The sequence below is a fragment of the Calonectris borealis genome, chromosome 4, assembly GCF_964195595.1.
Source record: "Calonectris borealis chromosome 4, bCalBor7.hap1.2, whole genome shotgun sequence".
NCBI classification, from domain to species: Eukaryota; Metazoa; Chordata; class Aves; order Procellariiformes; family Procellariidae; genus Calonectris; species Calonectris borealis.
In genome coordinates, this window is record NC_134315.1 from 33,560,621 (window position 1) to 33,584,202 (window position 23,582).

The following is a 23,582-nucleotide window of genomic DNA, read 5'->3' on the forward strand; positions in this document are numbered from 1 at the left end:
CAAGGACTGGAGCATTTCTCCTATGAGGAAAGCCTGAGGGACCTGGGACTGTTTAACCTGGAGAAGAGAAGGCTCTCAGAGGGATCTTATCAATGTGTATAGATACCTGATGGGAGGAAATGAAGAAGGAGGAGTTAGACTTTCTTAGTAGTGCCCTCTGATAGGACAAGAGGCAGTGGGCCCAAATTGAAAAACAGGAAATTCAGTCTCAAGACAAAACGACACTTGTTACTGTGAGGGTGGTCAAACTCTGGAACAGGTTGCTCAGAGGGGCTGTAGAATCTCCACATGTGAAGATATTCAAAACCTGACTGGACATGGTTCTGGGCAACCTGCTCTAGCAGGTTGCTTGAGCTGAGGGGTTGGATTAGATAATCTCAAGAGGTCCCTTCCACTCTCAACCATTCTGTGATTCTATCAATTCTCCAGGTTTTATATCGTACCCTAATTAATGTTTTGTCAAAATCACATTGTATTTGTTAAAGTTTTGGAAGCACATTTATTTGTTTATTATTTCTAAATTTGGGGTCCTTTTCTTGGGAAGAGAGAGTTGAAGATAAATAGCTTTACCTGAAAACTGCCAAGTCAAAACTCAGTGATTATTAATTTAATTGCTACATTCTTTTAGAAGTGCACAGAGACAGCAATTATGTTTCAGATTAAAAGTTTCTTGTGTAAAAGATAATATGCATCTTATTAGTGTCATCTTTATGCTTTCTTTTGTATAGCCACAATTTATTTTTTAATGTTTTTTGCTTTTCCCAAACTGCCACAATTTAAACAAATCTGTTATCTAAAACAAATCCTGTTGGCTGCTTGAGAATGGGAAAAGTAAACCCAAAAACCAGCTAAGATTAAAAATAAACAAAACTTTTGTTTATGATATATTTTGTTTGTCTGACTTGGGCATGAAAGTGATATCTTTTTGTTGGCAGAGACTGTCTTTAAACTGGGAAGCTGGCTAACTACATTAAAGCAGCTGGCCGAAAGAATCCTTTCAGTGAGGTTCTTCATTGCCATTTGCGAAAAGAATTCTCTAAGGTTTCATTTCATGGCTCAATACTGTTGAGCTGAGTTTTTGGTCACACACAAATTTCACAAGTGACATGAAATCTTGACAAATTTTAACAGTTATGCATGAAAGAATTAATATTTCTTTATCCTTTCAATGTTGGTAGTAATTATTAGCTGCTTCATTGCTTCTTCATTATTTGTTTATTCAGGAAATGTTGATAGGAAATGTGGGAATTAGAAAAAAAGTATGCCAGATTGATAAACAGCAGTACATTCACTTTATCCTTTAAAATTTAAAAGATGCGTTGAATTTTAAAACAAGACATTACTATGCTGGTAACGTACATGCTTCATTTGGTTGCTTCTTTTCACTTTGTAGTAGTAAAAACAAGGACAAGGTTGTCACTTCTTGCTAGATGTTGAAATACACATTTTAATACCTGTGATGAGAAAATACAAATTTCCATTGCATTTCTATACTTGCTTTTAGATAATGATTCTACCCAGTCTGTTAAATGATTTCCATATAAAGATCTGCTGTTTTTTCCAGAGCTGTAGCTACTTAATTAGGACATGGGTAAGAAGGACTTGTGAAGATGTCAGATACTCTGACATCTATATAATATAATATAATTATATTATAAAGCAAAATTAAATTCAGTAAAATCTATACAATGTTACTGATTACATACTAGGTGTATGACCAAAATTTTTGTAATATTTTAAACAAGTAATTTTAGTCCTAACAGATGGTTACTACATCTTAGTAGTAACACAATGTAACTCACTGTAAAGGTACGTACAATGTTACATCAGTAACACAATTCTAAAAAAAAAAAAGCATTTTGATTGTTTTTGTACTTAATTTTGTTTCTATGATGTGTTTTCTAACAGCCAAAATACTGATACTACATTTAGCAGCAGATCAGACTAGCTGAAATGGCTTAGATTTAACACTTTGTGAAGACATTAAAAACTCACACTAAGCAAGCTCCTCAGAACAAGGAGGCATTCTTTCATTTCCAAAGTCCCAAACCAGGCTCTGATTCATTCTGAGGCTCCTTAGAGGTGGCTGCTGGGGGCCATCTTACTGATTCTGCAGTATCTAATACCGTGGGTATAGAAATTGGAAAAAAATCACCATATTTCGACATAGACCTTGGTGAATTCCAGGCTGCAGAATAGTAAATAAAAATTTGAGTAGGCTTTTAAAAACTGAGTGTGGTGAGTTGACCCTGGCTGGACACCAGGTGCCCACCAAAGCCTCTCTATCACTCCCCCTCCTCAACTGGACAGGGGAGAGAAAATAATGAAAGGCTTGTGTGTCAAGATAAGGACAGGGAGAGATCACTCAGAAATTACCGTCACAGGCAAAACAGACTCGACTTGGGGAAATTAATTTAATTTATTAACAATCAAATCAGAGTAGGATAATGAGAAATAAAAACTAAATCTTAAAACACCTTCCCCCACCCCCCCTCCCTTCTTCCCAGGCTTAACTTGACTCCCAATTTTCTCTGCCTCCTCCCCCCACAGCAGCGCAGGGGAACAGGGAATGGAGGTTCCTGTCAGTTCATCACACGTTGTCTCTGCCGCTCCTTGCTCCTCAGGGGGAGGACTTCTCGCACTCTTCCCCTGCTCCAGTGTGGGGTCCCTCCCATGGGAGATAGTCCTCCCACAAACTTCACTAACCTGAGTCCTTCCCACGGGCTACAGTTCTTCACGAACTGCTCCAGCATGGGTCTTTTCCATGGGGGGCAGTCCTTCAGGAACAGACTGCTCCAGCGTGGGTCCCCCATGGGGTCACAAGTCCTGCCAGCAAACCTGCTCCAGCGTGGGCTCCTCTCTCCACAGGTCCACAGGTACTGCCAGGAGCCTGCTCCAGCACGGGCTTCCCACAGGGTCACAGCCTCCTTTGGGCATCCACCTGCTCTGGCGTGGGGTCCTCCATGGGCTGCAGGTGGATATCTGCTCCACCGTGGACCTCCATGGGCTGCAGGGGGACAGCCTGCCTCACCATGGTCTTCACCAGGGGCTGCAGGGGAATCTCCGCTCCGGCGCCTGGAGCTCCTCCTCCCCCTCCTTCTTCACTGACCTCAGTGTCTGCACGGTTGTCTCTCTCACATATTCTCACTCCTCTCTCTTCTGGCTGCTGCTGGTGTTGCCTAGTTTTTTCCCCCTTCTTTATGAGGCACTTAAATAGAGGCACTACCACTGTTGCTGATTGGCTTGGCCTTGGCCAGCGGTGGGTCCGTCTTGGAGCCAGCTGGCATTGGCTCTATGGGACATAGGGGAAGCTTCTAGCAGCTTCTCACAGAAGCCACCGCTGTAGCCCCCTCGCTACCAAAACCTCATCAATACACTGAGAAACAGTCCTTTATGTAAGAAATAATTCTGATACTCTTTTTACCTTATGAAATGAGGATTTATAAATCTTTCAGACTCACTCACTAGCCCAAGCTAGCTCTAAACCGCATTGTTTGAGGTGAAATGGTTGTGTGGTCCAGAGCATGTGGAGACACCGAGCTGGCTGAGTACAGAGGCAACTCCACTCAAACTCCAGCACAGCATGGCATCACTGCCTTTGTACTTGTTCGAGGAGCATTTTAGTCCAGAACAATTTAGCTCCACCCTGCCAAGACAAAGATCTCATCTATCTAAACTGTAAAATATCCAAATCCACAGAGTTGGCTTGGCATCCTAATGCAATTTTCCCATTAGTAGGAATGCAGTACAAAGTACCTTGTTGCCCATGCTCAAGCTGATCCAGAGTTGATAAGCTTTGGTGCACACACACTGATGCCTGCTCAGTCACTCAGAAGGCACTCAGGAACAGGCTGTTATCTTGGGTATGGGGCAAACACATAGAGCCAACATCCAAAACTGTGCCTGAGCTAGTAAAAGCCCTTGTGGGTGATGCACCTAGCAGATAGGATGGTGCTTGTTATATTATACACTTCTGTGACTTTCAGGCTATTACTACTCTGAAACTTTGAGGGGTTTATGTTGTGCTGACAGCATGACTGTTACTCAGTTTTGTTGTTATTTGGCTCCCCTTTCTCTTGTCTTGGAGAGTTAACTTCAAGAAATAATCATGGAAATCATATAAATGTTGGTTGAAAGGGATCTCTGAAGATCACATACTCCAATCTTCCTCTTAAAGTAGGATTATCACCAGCACTAGATCTGGTCTTCCATATCTTTGTCTAGTGCAAGTGTTTAAAAACGCCAAGGATGAGGATTGCATAGTCTCTCTGGGCAGTTACAGAAGTGAAGTTATTCCTAACATCCAGTCTGAACCTCCCAAGCTGCAATGCATAGCTCATGCTGTTGTGTATAACAATCTTGTCTGTCATAAGATTTTGGCTTCCCTTTGGATTTTTTGCCAGCCTTGTCGAATTAGTGGAGTCTTCAGTGATGTTTTCATTCAAAAATGAACAGAACATTCTATGGGGTAGAATAATGAGATCCATTATGTTTTAGCTTTTTTATTGCCTAGGAAAAAAGCCAAAGGCAAGGTTTGCTTTTATTCATGCTACTTTACAACTCATTCCTAGCCATAGATTGGAGGTTTGTTGTTTGTTGGGGTTTTTTTGCACAAAGAGAATGCTTTAATATCTATTTCCAGGCAAAAAGTAATACTGAATAACAGTTAGGTATAAATTTAACTTGAGGTTGCCTTTAATCATCCATAAAAATATGCTGGTCTTTTAAATATCTGCTTTCAGTTTTCTTTGAAATTGACCAACTTTGATTCACAGGAGCAACAGAACCTTATTATCATTTGCAATTGAGAAGGAAGTTTTATGTAATGTGTAATGGTGTTTATCCCTACATCAGCCTGTTGGTCACTGCTTCAAGCAGTGTAGTTTACACACATAATAATTTGAGGGGTTATGTAGAATTATATCAATATTGGGACTTTCCTGTGAAGTAGAAAAGTTATCAAAAAGTCATCACAGAAATGGACGTATAACTGCTGTAGAATAAGTATGACAGACTGCATAAACAAAAATTATTTAAAATAAGAGCATGGAATAGATTTTATTTAAACAGAAATCTTTTTTTTGTTAAATGGATATGAAAGCAATAACTTATGTGGAGCTATCAACATGCTAGACATTGTGCAGCTTGTAATGCAAGGTTTTTGCTTCTGAAGAGTTTGAATATTTCTGAGAACCCTAGGACTGCATAATTTACACAGATGAATAACTTTGTTCCCATGAGTAATCCTGGTAAGACAATCTATTTGTTGGCTAGATATCTAATTCTACCACATAAAAAGAGCATATATCTAGACACTTTATATTTTAACAATAAAGTTTAGCATTTTCTCAAGTTATCATCACAGTTTACATCCATGTGTCTAAGTGCAGCAATGACTGTTAAGAAGATAGTTAGAGAAGGATTGTGCAAAACAAAACGTCCAACCATAATCAATGATTTTTGAGCCAGAATATTGTAGCTTCTAGCCACTGATGAATACATTCTTCTTTCTTTTTAATCCTTTTTTGAATTAATTATGGCACAATGTTCTATAGCAATGAATTTTCAGTGTTAACTTCATGTAGTATGCAGATGGTTTTTTAGCCTGAAACTTGCACAATAACTGTATTACGTGACTTTATTTAATAAGTCACAAGAAATAGTCCTTTCTCTTTTTTTTTTTTTTTCCTTTTTCCTTCTATTTCAGGCTTTATAGAATTCACCATATAGATTTCTCTTTCTTTTCTCCTTTCTAAGTTGAAAAATTCTACTCTTTCCTCATGCAGAAGATGTTCCAGAGGAAGGCAGGTATCTATTCTTGCAACCCTTTCCTGACAGAAATGGGGTCATAGATAATAAGAGTCAGTGGAAATGATCAGGTATTTATTTAAAAAAAAAAAAAGTGCAGGGTAGTTTGACATTCTTGGAGAGACAAGGAAGAGGAACTAAAGACAAGGATATTGAAGTACTGTTGCTACAGTTAGGAGGATAGAGTTATTAAGAAGACATAGAGGCAGAAGAGATATAACTGTGGTATTAAGAGCCGTCATTTTCTAAGAGGAACACTGTGAAGTAAACTGCACAATCAGTATTACTGTTGTAATTAACTATAGTTGAATACACATAGAGTATGTTGACTCTTGTAACAACAGCCATTGGAGTATGCAGTGTTAAGCTGTACATATGGCTCTGGGTGTGAAGATACAGCGAGAAAGATGAGGAATAGTAAGGTTGGATAGGCTGTGTTGAAGTTGAAAGATTTCTTCAATTCTTTCATTTTTCCCTTTGGTAGACACTAATCAGTACTTCTAATGAACGTCCATTTTCATCAAGTTTTTATGTCATTCCCTGGAGAAATAAAACTGATTTGAATGTAATGTGTCCTATTTTTTTCCTTTTGCAGTAACAGTGAATCTTTATTATACAGAGTAAGTTTAAAAGTTACAGTAAATATTTTCATTATCAAAAGAGTTTCAGTTATTAAGCAAATTATTTGTTGTACAGGAGATAAATCTAAACCATTAGTATAGGAATTAGCAGTTACTATTAACCTCATAATTTCTCTCATTATTACTATTAAACTTAGTTAACTTTGATGTTGATAAAACACACGCACCTGAGTAAAAATGGAAATGTCTTTTCAGTTTGTTAATTTGAATACCCAAGGCAGAGTGTAATGTGACAGCTGTGTAGGTGGATATGAGAAGTTGATTGAGAAGGAAAAAGAAATTTGATTGGTTACAAAGAAGAAGACAAATCTTTTCTGTAGCATTAAAATTACACCTATTATGAAAGACATTTCCTGTCCTACAGAGTGAATTTAAATGAAGTGTATTAAGTGCCTCTTTGGTGTAAGGAAACTTAACCACAGAATGAATTTAAATGGGAGATGTCTTTCTGTGCATCAGTAGGGTTCGTGCAAAGTCACTGAGCGTAAGAACCTGAAATTTTGAGTCAAAGGCAGTAGAACAATACCCATTTAGCTCTTGGTAGTAAGACTCTATCTGTCGTGCATAATGGAATCAAATTGTGTTCCCCAGAGATTATGTAAAACTGAATGATGATGACAACTAAGGCAGTGAGGTAAGGTTTTGCTTGATCTTAAGGATAAGAAAAAAGAGAAGAACACCACACTGAAAAAAGATAGAACTAAAAGCACAAAATTATAGCATATTTAAGCATGCTTCTTAATTAACAATGGAAATCAACATCCAAAGCAGCAAAACATACTGCACATTTTCTATTCCGTACTTGCGTTATCCACCAATACTGTCTGTTAACCTGGTAGGCTCTTCTGGCTCTTCTGGAGGCTGCCTGACTCCTCCTAATTGTAACAAAACATAAGGAGATGATAGCTAGAAAAATCAAGAAATTTCCTTCCATTACCTCATTCTCCTACTCCTTGACCTTAAAATAATTCATAATATGACCTTTTAAGAAAGATACTAAAGTCTCTTAGATGTCAGAGAGAAGCGCAGAGACCTTAAATTTACAGCTGGGCATTTGTCAACGCAATGTACAACATAATTCTCTTTCATCAGGTAATTGAATGATACTTGATTTGATGAATTACCTTCAAATATGGCGTGTGTCCTCTGTATGAAATTACCAACTCTCTAGTTCAGTGATTTTCAAACATTTTCAATTTCTGGCTCTAAAATTTTCCAATGGAAGTGCAGACCCCTGCAAAGAAATTTAGCTGTCAGCTGCTCTGGCAGTTACCCCATTTTTATTTGCCTTTTGCAAATACCTGACTAGTAGTCCACAGACCAAGAGGCATTCACTGACCGCAGGGTGAAGACAACAGTGTTTTTAAGGGTTTCTTTAGGCATCAATTAATAATTTGAATCGTTATTTTAATTATTAAGAAACATATTTGTTTGAGTGGCTGAAAGATGTAGAAACATAGTCCAAAGTTAATCGTTTACTTTTTGGATCCACAGATAGCTTTAACTAAATTGAATAGTTCTCAAGTGCATTCAGCTAAGAATAAACTGTGTCTATTAAGATACTGCACAGGTGTTTAACAATGAAGGAACGTATAATGCCAGCCTAGAGTCATATTGGTAATGATTTATAATAGAAAAAGAATGTGTGATATTCTTAAAAAGATTTATAGGTGCTTAGAGAAAGCGAGAGAGATGGTGTGTGTGCATGCTGAAGGATCAAGTGTGTACTAACAAACAGATGAGTCAACATACTAAGTAGTGTTTGAAATAAAGTGCTTGAAAATAAGGTAGATATTTGGAATAATGTGTTAGAATAGTGAGAGAAAATGATATAGCATCATAAATACAAATAGCTCAAATAGAGTTTGTTTTAGGCAACGTATCTGTGTTTAAAAGTTACGAAATGAAGCTATTAAGAAAAATTCATTCCATTATTTTAATCTCTGGTATGCTTAACATTAAAGAAACTAAAGTATGGTTATATATCTACCTGTTCTGGAGATGTGTATACTTCTGTGTTTTGTATGTCTCTAGGCAAGAAAATTTGTAGAGAAAAATTATAAAATGTAAATGAGGTTAAAAAAAAAATTATTTTGTACAGTGGCAAACCACACTATAAGAATTTGTGAGATGGACAGGGACTAACCCTGAAACTCTATCAGATGTAATTTACAAAACCAAAAAGGCCATAAATAATAAATGTAAAAATGATCTCCCCAGAGTTAATTTTAGGTGATCCTAAAAGACGACACCAATATGAATAATTAGGATGTAAATCAGGCTGAAAACCCCTGGATGTTTGATTAGTGATTTAGCACAAACTTAGTCAGGTATCTCTGTGCTACTTTGTTGCAGTTGAATTAAAATGGATTCCAGAGTCTTTCTCTTCTCGTGAAGCTTTTATACGGCCTTTCCATTCTCAAGTGTCTTAAGAGCATCACAAGAGGGATGGATTAGAAAGATAGTCTCATAAATTGAAGCTGAAACTAATCGAATGAATAATAAAGAAACTTTCTCACTGTAGGAGACTCTGTATTAGTATCAGATTGATTCTCTGCTCTATTAAAATGATGAAAAAGCATCAAAAAGGAAAGTGGTATGGTTTGGTTGGCATTTAAATGGCTGAAATGCAAACTTCCAGCTACTTCACTGTTGTGAGTTGCATATTTCAAGGAGTTGAGGGGAACTCCAGTGCCAAGACTCATGTAATAATTCCTAAAATTCTTGAAAAGCCATTTGGTGTAGCTGAAGCCAGAAGATTTTAAACTGTATGTTCAGGGTTATTGTGAGTATCAGTAGCTTTCAGGCCACTGAAAAATACTGACATCTTAATTGTGTACAATTCATGCTTAAATTAAATTCATATTCAAATAAATAATTTTCAGACTATGCCCCACTTTTTCTGAGTTAGGAGTCATCCTTCTTCACTGACATGAGGCATACGGTGATTGATGTCTTAAACGTGCCTCCTTCCTCAGCCCTCAAAGCCTGTGGAATCATCCACTGGGATGGTTATGGTCTAACTGAGAATTGATTGCACATTGAATAGCGTTAAGTGGAATATTAGAATCATTGCTCATTGTTTCCTGAACTGAAGCAATAATATCTTGAAAGAAACCATGAGACCTGTTTCATTGCAGAACCGTACTTTTTGTCTTCGTTAGTTTCTTCAACCTATGATAAAAAAATCAGATTCTCGAGCTGGGAAAAGTGGCTAATACCTTGTTTTCAAGAACTGCATGTAGCTGAAGAATATTTCCTAAACAGAATGAGTAGAATGCATGTTATGCTTGGATTTTTCAAATGTAAGTTGAAATTTAAATCCACATGGAAATGGTTCAGATAAAGAACCTCTAGTGTGGTCAGTATTTCTGAAATTATAGCAAGTATTTTAGAGGTTTAAGTATTAGTAGGAAAAAGTTAAGACAAATATCTCTCTCAGTTATTGAATTATGCCCCTCGTAAGGGGCCAGCAAAGAATTTCTCATAATCTAATCATCACCCCCCAGCCAAAAAAACTCTTAAAAAAAAGAAAAAGAGAGGAAAAAACACCATAGATTTTCCTGTTGATCATATTACTCCTTCACAAAAAATGTATGTGCTTTTCTTTGTTCCATGTATGATAAAGTGAACCAGAAGGTTTTAAAGTTTGTGTGATAATCTATCCCCATTTTAGTTAACAGTAAACTGAGTGCAGACTTGAGTGGATGAATATTTTGTTCTCTGTTTTTTCTTGCTCATGTGTTGTTAAACGACTGCATGATCTGCAACTAAAAGGTAGTTGTTTCTTTATATGTATAATGCTAATGCCGGATTTTGTGCTCTTGGCTGAAGTCCAGCAGAATATGAATGAGACCGCCAAACTTTTTTCACAAAAGTAACCAAGTGTTAATCAACCTATTTTTCTCTCCTTCTTTTATTCCCTACTCACTACTAATTAGCCCTAAATTTATGAAGTACAGATATAAATTATATATCACATTAATAAACTTATGAACTGTCAGGTTTTTTTCCTTTTGGGCATTCTGGCTGGAATTAACAGTGATTAAATTTTCTATTTAAGTATGCTAATAAAAAGTATCCAGAATTTACTAGTGATCACTTTCATTTTGTAGAGCATCTATCATTCTGGAGTTTATCGATCCAATCTTTTTTGTTTGGGTTTGGGTTTGGGTTTGGTGTTGTGGTTTTTTTTAATACTTCCGATCAGGCATCTTGATTTTTGCAGGGCTAAATATTATGCTCTGTTACTGCTGATCATTTTCTGAATAATCTTACGGATTTTGATGATCACTGTCTTTTTCGTCCTACTTTAAAACTGTTCTTCTTCATGTATCAAAACATTCAGAACCTTTTCAAAAGCACTAACTAAATAATATATGTTGTCAATTTCTATGAAAAGCATGTACCAGCTGGGAAAAAGAGCAGCAGAAGTTTAATATGTAAAAGTGAAATCATTCCAAATTTGAGAAGACATATAACTGGATTTACACAGAAAAAGAAGTGCTACAGAGGGATACATTTATCAGAAAACATGAGCATCTGAATTTAAAACATTTTCTAGCCATGGTCTATCTGAGTGCCACATTCCCCTCATCTTTTCAGAATAGTTTTGTAATGCATAGTGAGGGAGGAATTACAAAATAAGTACATCTTTTGATGCCATCTCATTTTTTGCAGATGGAAAACTGTCCAAGTAACCACTTGCTAAAATTTTACATTCTGCACTGCTAGAGAAATATGATACTATAAAAGATTATTTTCAGAGCTAGGACTGTTGCTTTCTTTTGTAGAATATCAAAATAATGTAAAGACAAAACATACAATGTTAGAAACAGGAGCGGAAAATAAGAAGAAGCTATATATTCAGTGGTAAAAAGCTAATTATTGCATTGAAATCACAACTCAGTAAGACTGAATTTTTACTTCAGCATCACAGAGCTGAGGCAAGTGACATGCTCATTGTTGAAGTGTGAAGTTATGAAGCTGATACCGTTGCAGCTAAAAGGCAACCAGTGAGGCTGAAAGCTCAACAATGATGACTAAAGTTAGAAAGCAACAACTAAAGCAAAAATAGTGACAATGTGAGGGAAGCTTTAGGGGTAATGACATGAAACTCCAAAAGAGAGGAAAAAAAAACAGCACAGTTCAGCTGATTACAGATCTAAAGTTCTCAATTGCAGAGCAAACAGTTACTTTTGTGAGACTTATTCCTGATGGTAAGAAAAGTGAATTAAACTCATGGTCTGGTAAGAAAATAGGAACTCAGTTACAGAATGGTTGTCTGCCAAACGGCTTTTGTGGTGGTTGGTTGGTTGGTTTGTTTCTCAGAAGCAACCAGGTAAGGGAAATAGCAAAGGACCACATTATGTACAATATTGCATAAGATAATCAAGCAAATAAATTCCTTTTACAAAGCAGTCCGAAGTCTTTGCAAAAAGTAGCGCTTCCCTAAGACTGTCTGGTGAGTTACCCTCACATCTTGGGACTGTTTTTTTCCCATGACTCAGTTAAACTAAGAACAAAAACACTACTATAAATCTAAGTGAGGGATTGGTAAAATAAAGTTATTAGATAATGCTACATTAGGGGCTTTTCTTAATAGGCTAGAAATATATGTGGAATTTTTTTTCTCAACCCTTCTTGTTGCAGCTTCCTTAATTCATTTTTATGCTTTTGTAACTTTTGAAAGCAGAGAACTGAATGATTCTCATGACATTCTTTCCAATTCTTTTTCCTACTTGAAGCATAGCAGTAGCACAGGAGATTTCCAGTCTTTTATGCTCATGAATTTGAATCTTAACAGGCAAAATTTTTAGAAAGTAATTTGTGCCTTCCCTTCCAATTTGCATAGTCTTGTGGATTCCAGGCTTGTTTTTTTTCACAACATTTTGCAAATTTTTTTTCTAATATTTTGTCAAGTCCAGTAATAAGCTTTTGGAAAACTTGAATATAACCATTTATTCCTAAGAGTGACCCTCTGCCTTATACCTTGTGCATGTGTGAGAAAGTAATTTGGGCTACTACTGTGTTTCAAATTAGTGTCTAATTTAGGACTGTAAGTGGATGTCTGTATCAAAGAGGTGCTGTTAAAACTTATATTTCCTTGATGTTGCCTTTTGGCATTTGCCTCCTTTCACCACCAGTGTTTGCTTTTTTAAATCCTGTTATTCTTCATTTGACTTTTCTCATTCTATGTATATGAAATTTGGAAGTCTCAAACCTGAATCAGGCTGCTAATATCTGATGAAGTGTGATGGTGTTAGTATTGACATTTCTAAATCCTTTTGCTCAGGCTCAGCTTAATTGAAATTGTATAACTGAAATTTCAGATGTCTTTGAGCATTTTGGTGTAATTTTGAACATTTGTAACATGAAAAATGTTTATATAAACATTGATAGGTTTAGTGCAAGTATAATGTTATAGGATGCAGATTTTGTTTATGGATGTATAAATAATATGTGCATAAATAGAAATATCTTATCATCCTTAAAGTTTGTAGTCATCCTGCTATCTAGCCCTGGGGTAAGTAATGCTTAAAAATCCAACCTTATTCAAGAATCAGTTAACTCTGTGAAGTTCGTATTTCCTGAAATTGTGAGATATAGATCCCATGATGCACTCCTGCACTCCTGCTTCAGTATGGCATTCAGGCATGCCTCCTCTTCAGAACAGATGTTATGCACAGTAGTAACCATTCCTTTTTGTTTATACAGTTTCAAATAAACAATTAAGTGAATGGTTGAAGATCTCGCTAAATTAGTTAAATTGTTTTACCATTATGTACTTGTTCGCATTTGTAACAGTTATAATGAGACAATAAAACACTGAAAGTGACTGAGGACTTTGCCTCTGAGATGTTTCTCTGCTAAACTGTTAAGCAATATGACACTAAAGAGGGAGCTAATGTCTTATCTAAAAGCAGAGGAAGATAAAGCAGTCCAACTGCTTCAGTTTGCATCAAATAACCAATGAATTGTGTGCATTAACACTGAATGATTTCTGGTTCTTATAATTTTCATTTTTTAAAATCCTGCACTACCAACATACAGAATATTGGGAAATAGCTATTTCCTTAACTGTCCAAAATTTGTGTCCTACTTGACGATTTGTCCTTTAAATCTTTTTGAACCTTATTTCCTTTTTTATCTAGAACGCACAAAGGAAAATCTTACTACACGTTTTTGACACAGGTGAGTGTATTGGTACAGTACAGATTGCGATACGCAGTTTTATACAGAAATACTTTCTTTCGTTTTATGAACTTGAAAGCTTTAGTTCGTAGATGTACCTTTGTGGCTTTCTGAGGTATCCACGCATCTGCTGTTTTCCTTGACAATGGCGATACAGATGCTGCTATCACCATGGGAATGGTACTCCTGAATGAAGCTGCTACCTCCAAAGGGGATGTTGGAAAAAGGAGAAGTAAGTTATTTAGTACAACAAAGACGATGTTTAGACAATTAGAAAACATTGAGAAATTACAAATGAATATCTGGTTAAGTTTTCAGAAGGTCTCTACCTTAAACCAATTTTTACCTTCTGTGGGGTGGAGAAGAACAGAGTATAAAAATGCTGTTGATAAAACTGCATTCAGATGAAGTTGTAACAGTAAAAAAGTGTTTTAAGCATACTCAGCCAAGGTACAGCTTGACACAGTACCTCCACTACGTAGTATTGCATAAATGCTTTTTGGCTCTTGAATTACACTGAAAGTCAGCGACATAAAGAACAAGAGTTTCAAAACATTGTTTTCAAAATGAATTTAGGCATTTAAGATGCTTAAGGTGACAACATCCAAAGGAGAGTGAAAATTCTTTTACTTGGTACACTTTGCCAGTATCGCGTCTCCAGAGGAAGGTGAGAGCCCAACAGTAGATATAGTACAGAACATATCCTGATCTGTAATGTCTAAAGATTCTTAGCCTGAAGTGCAAGTTTTATGTTTTTCTGAATGTTGCATAAACACACAATATGAAGGTATTTTTTCCAGATTTAAACTTCCTAACTATTATGTCGAACAAACTTTTATTGAGTATGACATAGGTTGAAGTAAATATGCCCATCTGTCTTTGCACCTTTTATAATATGTTTTTTTCATATGTCCTGTCACTTACTCTTTTTCTCGTATAAGGTGTTGAAGACCTCTGAAAGATACCAGACTTTCTACGCTGCTTCCCCTTTCTTTCTAGATCAGTTCTTTGGCTTCTTCTATGTAATACACAGTTTTGCAGACAGGGCTGGCCAACTATTTTCTATAAAAGCATTCTATAATTCTTCATAATAGCTGGTTGAATGTTGGCTAGAGATCTCTAATCTATAGTGATTTGAGGGTCTCCTTCAATGATCTGTAGATGTATAATTTACTGAAGTATGATCTTAGATAATGATTGAGATCTGGGTCTGTGAATATGGACACAGCAAAATAACAGTGGGCTGCAGTACAAATTCAGACTCTCTTCTGCTTGTGGCCATTATGTGAATGCTTTCCATGTACCTGCCTTACACTGTTCATGCTTCGCAATTTATTCATCCACGCCTTGAAATCATATTTGTCAGTGGTGATTTCTTTATGTTGAAGTGTGTTTATAAGATTTGTACATGGCTAGTTTTCTCAAAATAACTGCAGAAATTTTGTATTTCAATTGACGTATGTCAGTTTCCACATGGTCAGTTTTAATGAAAAAATGCATCATTGTCAGTTTCCCCGGCTTCACGGTTGCTCATCCTTCGCTCAAAGCCAACACACTTTTGAAGCATGAATATTGCAATTAAATAGCAAAGGCTTGGCTAAAGTAGGAATAGTATAATATTATTAATACTTTTAAAATCAAAGTAGCTCACTAGAACTAAAACATCATCCAATGTAGATGAGCTGCATCTCAATTATATGCATCAGCTTGTAACATGTTGCCATTTTTTTTTTATTTATTTACATGCAATTGAGCAAGCTATCATGATCAAACAGGTTTTATGCTATTATTACACAGGCTGCCAACTGGTGTTCCAAATTTTATTTATTAATTTAAGCATTTACTTAGCTAATTCATTCTTTGCCTGAAAAGGCTCAAAGCTTTTGCATCTGGATGCTATCGGAAGGTCTGCGTCATTGTTATTTATCTTCAAAACCTAAAGATTTATATTGTTATCAAGTTAAGAGTATAGACTGATTTGGCTACCAGCCTTGGAACTTACAACAGTGAAATGTTTTAACCATTAAGAACTAGATAAAGTAGTTACTAAACTGCCTTTGCTGTTACTTTAGCCTTAGGTGGTTGACTAGAGAGAACATGATTCCATTAGTCAAAGGATATTTTTCTAAATGTAATTTATTTTCCAAAAAGAACAAGCAAATACCTGAAATGACATTGCTTGATATGTGTCATTTACAGGGTTATTAAATCCATTATCAGCAGTAAGGTGTTTGCATCCACATACATTTGAGTTGCAAATTGCTGCTCTTTTTTCTTGAAAACACGTTCACACTGACAAGTTATTTTTTCTTCATAAATATTATTTCCATATGTGTTTGAAATCCTGTCAGAAGATAGTGGGCATCAGTAGTCAAGGCAGTGACAGTTTTTCTATTTAACTTAATTCTCCATAAACGATTGACATAAATAATATTCTTTGTAGAGATTCGAGTTTTAAATCTTTTATGTGCTAATAAACAAAGTTATTTTCTTTCCAGTAATATGTCTGGTAGGCCTGGGTCTGGTGGTCTTTTTCTTCAGCTTCCTGTTGTCGATATTTCGCTCCAAATACCATGGCTACCCATACAGGTAATCTCTCAGTACATTCTTATGTACTAGATTTTAATAGCTTTGTATAAGTTTAAGAATAGCTTTCAGGTAAACAATCTTTAATTTTTACCCCTGAAGTCTATGTGAGTTGGAAGAAGCAGGAAGAATGGTGATTAATTCAAGCAAACGAAAAAGGGCTGTAAAGCTAATGTTGTTAACATGACTGTTAATGCAGACCAGTTAAATGGGTTTGAGCACAGACGTGTGGCATACACAGTGCCCCACGAAAAATGCAAAAGAAAACATGTGCTTGAGTTTATAAACCTTTATTAGATATTTATTTGTGTATCTTTTTAACTAAGATGTTCATAAGACAAGGCACAAAACCACCAAATCAGTGTACAGTGCTAAGTTATGATATATCACTAAAAGCCAGCCACACCAGAGAGGAAAGAAAGGGTTATAGTCTTTCTTAATTGTATGTACAGCTGTCAATTAAGCAGTTATTTGTCTGACGAGCAGAAAAAGTAGAAAAATAGTAAAGAAAATACAGTTCAGCCTTTTGTAGGGGGATGCTTTCAGCTGGGAGGTCACCTGCAGACGTAGTCTAGACTTCTGATTCACATCTTCTTGCTGATCTGTTATATATTTTTTTTAGTAGCCTGTCAGGAACAGATGGCCCATAGCATTTTCTTGTGATCCTGGTACCATTTTCAGATGTACATGAAAAAGCCTAGCTAGAGGAAAAGGAAAGGTGCAAATCTTCAGTGCTATAGTAACGATGGACCAGGCTACTGAGGTAAAAGCAATACAGTGACATTTCCCGAGTCATTAAGTTTGTGGAACAAAACAGAAACCTGTTGATTTTTCTCTCCCAAAGCTTTGTTTTGTAGGATGGCTAAATATTTTTAATGAGGAAGTCCTTTTCCTGTTGTTCTATTCTCCAGGATTAGCACTTTTGTTCCATTGACTTTTGATCCTATTTGAAACTATGCTGTTCTTCCCATTGCTTCAGTCTTTGCTCCTTTTTAACTTTTTTTCCTGTAGAGATCTATATATATACACATATGTATATAAATATATATCTGTATACAGTTGACATAGTCTTAACATGCTATACTAGGCTTTACAATAGAGGTAATATGCATGAGTGCTGTTTTCCCCCCTCTAGTTGGCCACAGTGTATTTAAAAAGATGAGGTTTTCCTTATTTCCAGTGAAATTGGTTTCTATAAACTAGTAGACTAATCCTTCACAGAATATTAGTCTACATCACTATTACCATGTCTGGAAGAGTAAATGGATGACATGTGTGTTGCGATGTTGCAAATGTGTGGATGACACGTGTGTTGCAAATGTCTTTTGCTGAAAGATCTGGCATGATGAAATGTCAACTGATATATACGCAAGGGAAACATTAGTACAACAGATTCAGAAATTTATATTTTGAAGTAAGTAGAGAACAAAAGAACTGTATCTATTAATGTTAACAGTTCTATTATTTTTACAGCCACTATTAAAGAATCGTATGAGGAACACTTCTACAGTTTTTCTCAGATACTTCTTAGTGTTGATTTCTATGACTAGGTCTTGTGATTAGTGCGACAGCCACCTTTATATTCTGTGTTATGTTCCACTAGTGCGGATTCAGCCTTGTGAAGCCAACTTAGATCTAACATTTGAGCTAATACATACAATTTTTCTATTCGTTTTTGCTGCGAGACTTTAGAACTATTTTCTTGTTTACTGAGGTTGGTCTCTTTATGCAGATTAAATGACATTTAGTTTAGATCACCTCAGATTAGTTTTAGCATTTAATAACATCATACTCAAGACAAGGAAACTCTTCTCCTTGTAATATGCACAGAAGGTGTGCTCCTGCTTTTTACTCATTTCTGCTAAGGAAAGAGGTCTGTAAAGGGCCCAATAGTATCATATTGCAAGATTTCATAAGTATGGAGTTAGTAGTTTGCCGTCTGGGATAGTCTGTACAGCCTCTCAGCGTCCTCTCTGAAGACTACCTTTTAGCTTGACGGGCTTGGAGTGAAAGACAGGATCCAGTTTTCCTAAGTGCGAGGTATTCTTACTTCCCATTTAGTGCTTAAGTCTTAGAAGAAGAAGAAATAATGAGCTTGATCTGCAGCGCATAAACTCACTTGAGAAGCACTGCCAAAGAATGTCAACCCATGGTCTGAGCTCACTTGCATCTACTCATAACAAGTTTCCTAAAAGGAAAAAGCAGTTGTTGTTGTTGTGTTCCTTGCCATGCCATTTAACAGCTACTAAAGAAAACCTGACAGTTGTACTAGTTTCATTTTTAGTTCTTTCATCTTAGGAATGTTCTTATCACCTATTAACAGCATGCTTATACGAGTGTGCCAATTTCCAGACCTTGCATGGCTTTTGTGAATGTTTGCACTAGGGTTTTTTGACTGCTGTATGATACCTAGGGTGTCTGAGGTTGAACAGTACCTTGTCAACATTAGTATGCTCTGTGGGTTGGCATGCCTACACAATACCATTGATGTTATTGCAGACCTAATAGCTCAGGTCTACTACATATCTTGTAGTTTCATGTATTGTGAGCTTTAAGAATCTTAATTTAAGTAATGTAGGGGGTTTCCCTCTTTTCTTGCTAATGTTTGCTGTAAATTTTGGATGGGATGGATTTATATTTTTTTTTTTTCCCCCACAATTGAACCCGTATTTAGTGAAATATCAGACATCTTTTCTTTGGATTCATAAAAGAATGAACCCTGTGGATGCATAAGTACATGAGAAACATTTAATAGCTGACTAAGTGTTATGAAGTTTTCTTTGTTTCTTTCTATAATGTTACCATTCCTGCAGAATTAACAAGATCTTACAGGCTTACTTGGACTATCCTAGATTCTTCATGTTTTCACGGGAATAAATGCATCATTCAATCGTAAATCCTCACTTAATGCAGAATTACTGGAAACCGTCACTAGAACGGATCCTTTTGCTTTGCTATTATCAAATTTCATTTGCTAGTTTCCCAAATGTGTAATTTACTTATCTGGTCCTTTCCAGTGTTAAATCTTTTCAGGTTTCTGTTGGTCTCTTGGGAGCTCTGACCCCATTTTCTCTTGTGTTATTTTAAATAAACATACTATTGATTCTTTGACACTTCAGTGATCTCAACCATGTCATCTTCATGACAATGCTGTAGTGTTTCTTAAGAGAAGCCTCTGGTTTATGTGCATAGTTCTTATTAATTTTAATGAAGTGAATGTGCAAAACACTAAGGAGGACCAAGTATATAAACTCCGTTATTTTCTCTTTCCCGCTTTAATTTAATATCCTGCATTTTAACTTCAGTCATATATGCTGATATACATTAATCTTTTTGTCTGAATTCCTTAGGATCTTCCAAGGACTTCCATGTCCCATCAATTGATCCCAGTGTAGATATATCTTAAGATGTGAAATATGTCTGTCTTTTTACTTTCACTGGTTGTAGTTTTCTCCTTGGAACTATCAGTCTTTATGTGATAAATTGTCCTCAGGCTAGTAAAGCTTTGCCTTTAACAATACTAACAGCAACGGATACTAATGATCTGTCAGAAAAAAGAAAGAATGTTTATGTTGGCATGCCGAAAGTTGAAGAAAACTGAAATTGTTTTAATGCTATATGCACGATCTCAAGCATCAACTTCACTGTCCTACTTTAAAAAAAAACAAGTCAAATATACTAAATTGTTTCTGTTCTCTGGCACTGAACAACCAAATAAGTCCTCTATGAAGCAGCATGCATCGATAAAAAGTGAAACAGTAACACAACCTGCTGTGCATCCTCTTTCTCTCCGGTGACCTCCATGTAGTGAAGATAAATCGAAACAGAGGTGGATAAATATAAAGCAGGAGTCAAAAACTGGAGAAAGATTGTTTTCTAATGTGCATAAATAAAAGTACTGGGAATGCTGTTATTTCTTTGACCCTGGTAATGCCATTGTCATTGGTAATTTCTGTGACAAACAGAAAAGTGTCCAGAGAAGTGCTAGATAAGAGCACAGGTCTATATTTAGAGGGCATGTATGAAGGAAGGGAGAGTAACATTTTGTTCACATTTTTTTCATCCACTTCAGACATTTTCCAATTAAGTTTTTGATTCTTCCTTCCACAGAATTTTCTTCTTGAAGACTATGGTTGGGGGAAAAAATGGTTTAATTAATATGTTGGTAAAATACCCTTATACAATAAAGCATTGGAATGGGAGAGGTGATGCAAAATGGAGGTCATCATGAAGGTTACTTACTGAGCGAACACAATTGTGATGGATGAGCTAGCATGTAACAAATCTCTCTGCTAGAGCCATTTTTACCATGGCAGGGCTTTTTCATGCCTGTACTAATCCACCTTTTTTATGGGAACTAGATGAAATTTTTCATTTTGCTAAAACTTTCGTTTTAATTTCTGTCATTAACTGTTGAAAGATAATGCAATAATTTTATTTTATACTGTTGAACATTTTCCCCTTTATAATGCTTTCTGGATAAGACAAGAGTGAATCTTTTTTGAAAGACTTCTCACCTCAATATTTAAAGTGAATAAGTGATATATTAAGTATCACATACTGAGTGATTGAGCAATAAAATTTCATTATATCAACTCAGAATTTTATCTGTCAACTAATACACATGGGAATGACAGAGAGACTATTCTTAACTATAAGCCAAAAACATGAACTCTAAGTTAGCTTTGCTAGTCAGGACAGAGCTTGGAGGACTCTCTGGAAACCTCACTTTAGGCAGTTTCAGTCCAAAAAGCACATAGAATATCAAAAAGAATGAGGAAGGATGGTAAGAACAAAACAAAGGACATCAGTCACTAGCTCGGTGTTGTATTACTGGGAATGTTAGGAATGTAAATATTTGTAACACTGGTTTCTTCAAGAGGACAGACAGACAAAAATCTTATCCACTGTTTACTGATGTTAAAAAACATTTCTTGATTTTTTTTTTTTAGCTTTGTTGAAACTTATTAACTGCCCTTTGTTGCCTTTTCTGCTTTGTTTTCTGGATGAAACTTTTAGCACAGTTTCATTATTGTTGACACTTCCAATTGTCCTTTCAAGTCTTCATTTTATCATTTGCTGTTGTTTTACTCTGAATTTAAATTATATGAACACCTGAAAATTCGAAGTTTTCATATAAGTTTTCATTAACTAGCTTGCATTAAGTAGCTTTTTAAAGAATTTTTTGGTACCTGCAATTGAGCGTTTCATTATCAGATTATTCTTTATAGCCATTTTATTTGGGTGTTATTGAAAAGAGTAATGTGAAGAGTTTTTAGTTAAAGCATAAAAAATAATCAGCCTTCCAAACCATGTATTAGTGGAGTAGCTGTATTGACTGTATTGACTAGCAGAGAAAATGAACTAAGTTACAAGAAAGCATGATAAATAAAAGATGCCTTTTTCATCAAAAAAACCTAAATGTTAAGTCAGACATGAAGTATTCATTCATTGCTTAGAGAAAAACAGTCAATGCAACAAGAACAGACAAATTGCAAGATGCCCCAGAGCTTGAAAATTCCTCGCATTCACTGTATACACCATATAAGAAATGTCTACCCTCATTGTAATTAAATTAGTTTCAAAGAAATCCTGTATAATATTGAGCAATTGAAATTAAATGCAAGTGAAAAAAATGGAATAGTTATTTCTTGGAAATATACTGGTAAAATATTAGTAAGTAGAACAAATAGTATTTGCAGACATACAAAATTAAATTTATTAATAAATGTGAGCACTACTAACAACTGTTCAGATATTCCGTGTTGATTTCATAATTAAATTCATTCACCTAAAGTTTATGAACTGGTAAATCTATTTCTGATAAACACCAAGATTGACATTCAGGTCTATAGTGCTCAGCAAAATAGGCTACTTTCTTCAAAACGGCAGGTTTCTTTTAAAAGACAGAAAAACAATAATACACAGTTGTCAACACAAAGCATCTTAACATTTAGCATTTTCTATACTACTTCTCTTAATGTGGCTAGACACTGTGTTCTTCAGCAAAGAAGCTGCCCATTGAAATGGAAGGCAAAACAGCTCAGTCTCCTCTGTTCATCTAAACCATCCAACAGCACACTGAATTCATGAATATCCACAGACCTCCACATTCCTCTCTCTGTGAAGTGTCCTTCAGTGCTGATTTCTAGTCCTTTAAAGAATGGGAGGTCTGAATTCCAGGTGTCTGACCCCATAGCAGATCTCTTAAGAAGGGTGTGCTGCTTCCTGTGGCAGTTTGCATGCTCTTCTGTGAGTAGGACCTTCCTTCTGTGATTACCGCCATTAAGAATGCCTCTTTTTGCTTTTATGGCTTTCCAGTAAGTCTAACAGTTTATCATTTACTCCTATTCTACCCATTTCCAGCTAGTTAAGGAAGGGCACAGTTTGGCCAGCCTTTCCTGTTCTGCTTTTCCCTGCTTTGCATAAGGGGAACGGTTTCTTTTTTTTTGTGCAGCTCTACCCCAACAGATGTTGTCCAATTTGTTATTCTAGATTTTTCAGAAACAGTGCCCATCCCCCATCCCCTCACCCCCTTCTTTTCTAGTTTATGATTTTTTATGGTGTTTTGGCTTTTTGTGGTTTTCCACCTTAGGCTTTTTCCTTCTTTGTGTATCTAGCCTCTTAAGCTTGTTTTATAACTTCCATATAACTTTCGGCATTTACCTTATCCATATTCTATATCATGTCTCTTAGCTGCTAAAGATGCAGTTTACTTGTAGACAGAAAGTAAGGAACAATAGCTATGGTAGCAGCATATTTATCCAAAATGATACTACCGTATTTGTATTTCCTTACAGTTATATCATTGTCTTTTACCCCTCCTTAGCCTATCAACGCTACCTGCCTGATTATTGTAATCTTCAGCCTTTCCCACTCTTCCCCCCCAAACTTTTTCACTACCAGTATTTCTCTCTCTTCTCCTCTCAGTTCCTTTCCTATACACGGCCTTACACATCTATCCTAGACCTGGGTTATCTTTTTAGTCTCACGTGCTCAGCGTTCTCTTACTTCTCCAGTCGGCACCCTACAATTCACCTCTTCATGCAGTTGTTCTTGCTAGCTTTTCCCTTTCAATAATCACTTCACCCTCCAGCACCCAGCCAGTTGCCATCTGTTTTGCCTTCGTTTGTATGTCTTGCCTAATGAGCTTGTCAGCTTTTTGCAGCAGGGAACATCTTTATACTGATAGAGTCTTTTAAGCTTATGGCACTTGCATTTATGTTTCGTAATGATTAATTAATTATACCATGAATGGAAAACTGATGAAATTACTACAACGTGTATGCTAGAGCACACTGCATATCTATAAGGAGATGAAAAAATCTTCCATGCGAATCTAGAGGCAGTGGA

At 36.1% G+C, this 23,582-nt stretch overlaps 1 protein-coding gene across 1 annotated transcript in view; it reads left to right on the plus strand.

Annotated features, from left to right (window-relative positions):
• The window catches only part of TUSC3 (tumor suppressor candidate 3), a 146,153-nt gene that overhangs the window by 121,611 nt on the left and 960 nt on the right, over positions 1-23,582 (plus strand). Inside the window, exons 8-9 of the mRNA XM_075150562.1 lie at positions 13,801-13,875; positions 16,142-16,232. Coding sequence (XP_075006663.1) covers positions 13,801-13,875; positions 16,142-16,232 — 166 coding nt within the window. The remainder of the gene's footprint in view (positions 1-13,800; positions 13,876-16,141; positions 16,233-23,582) is intronic.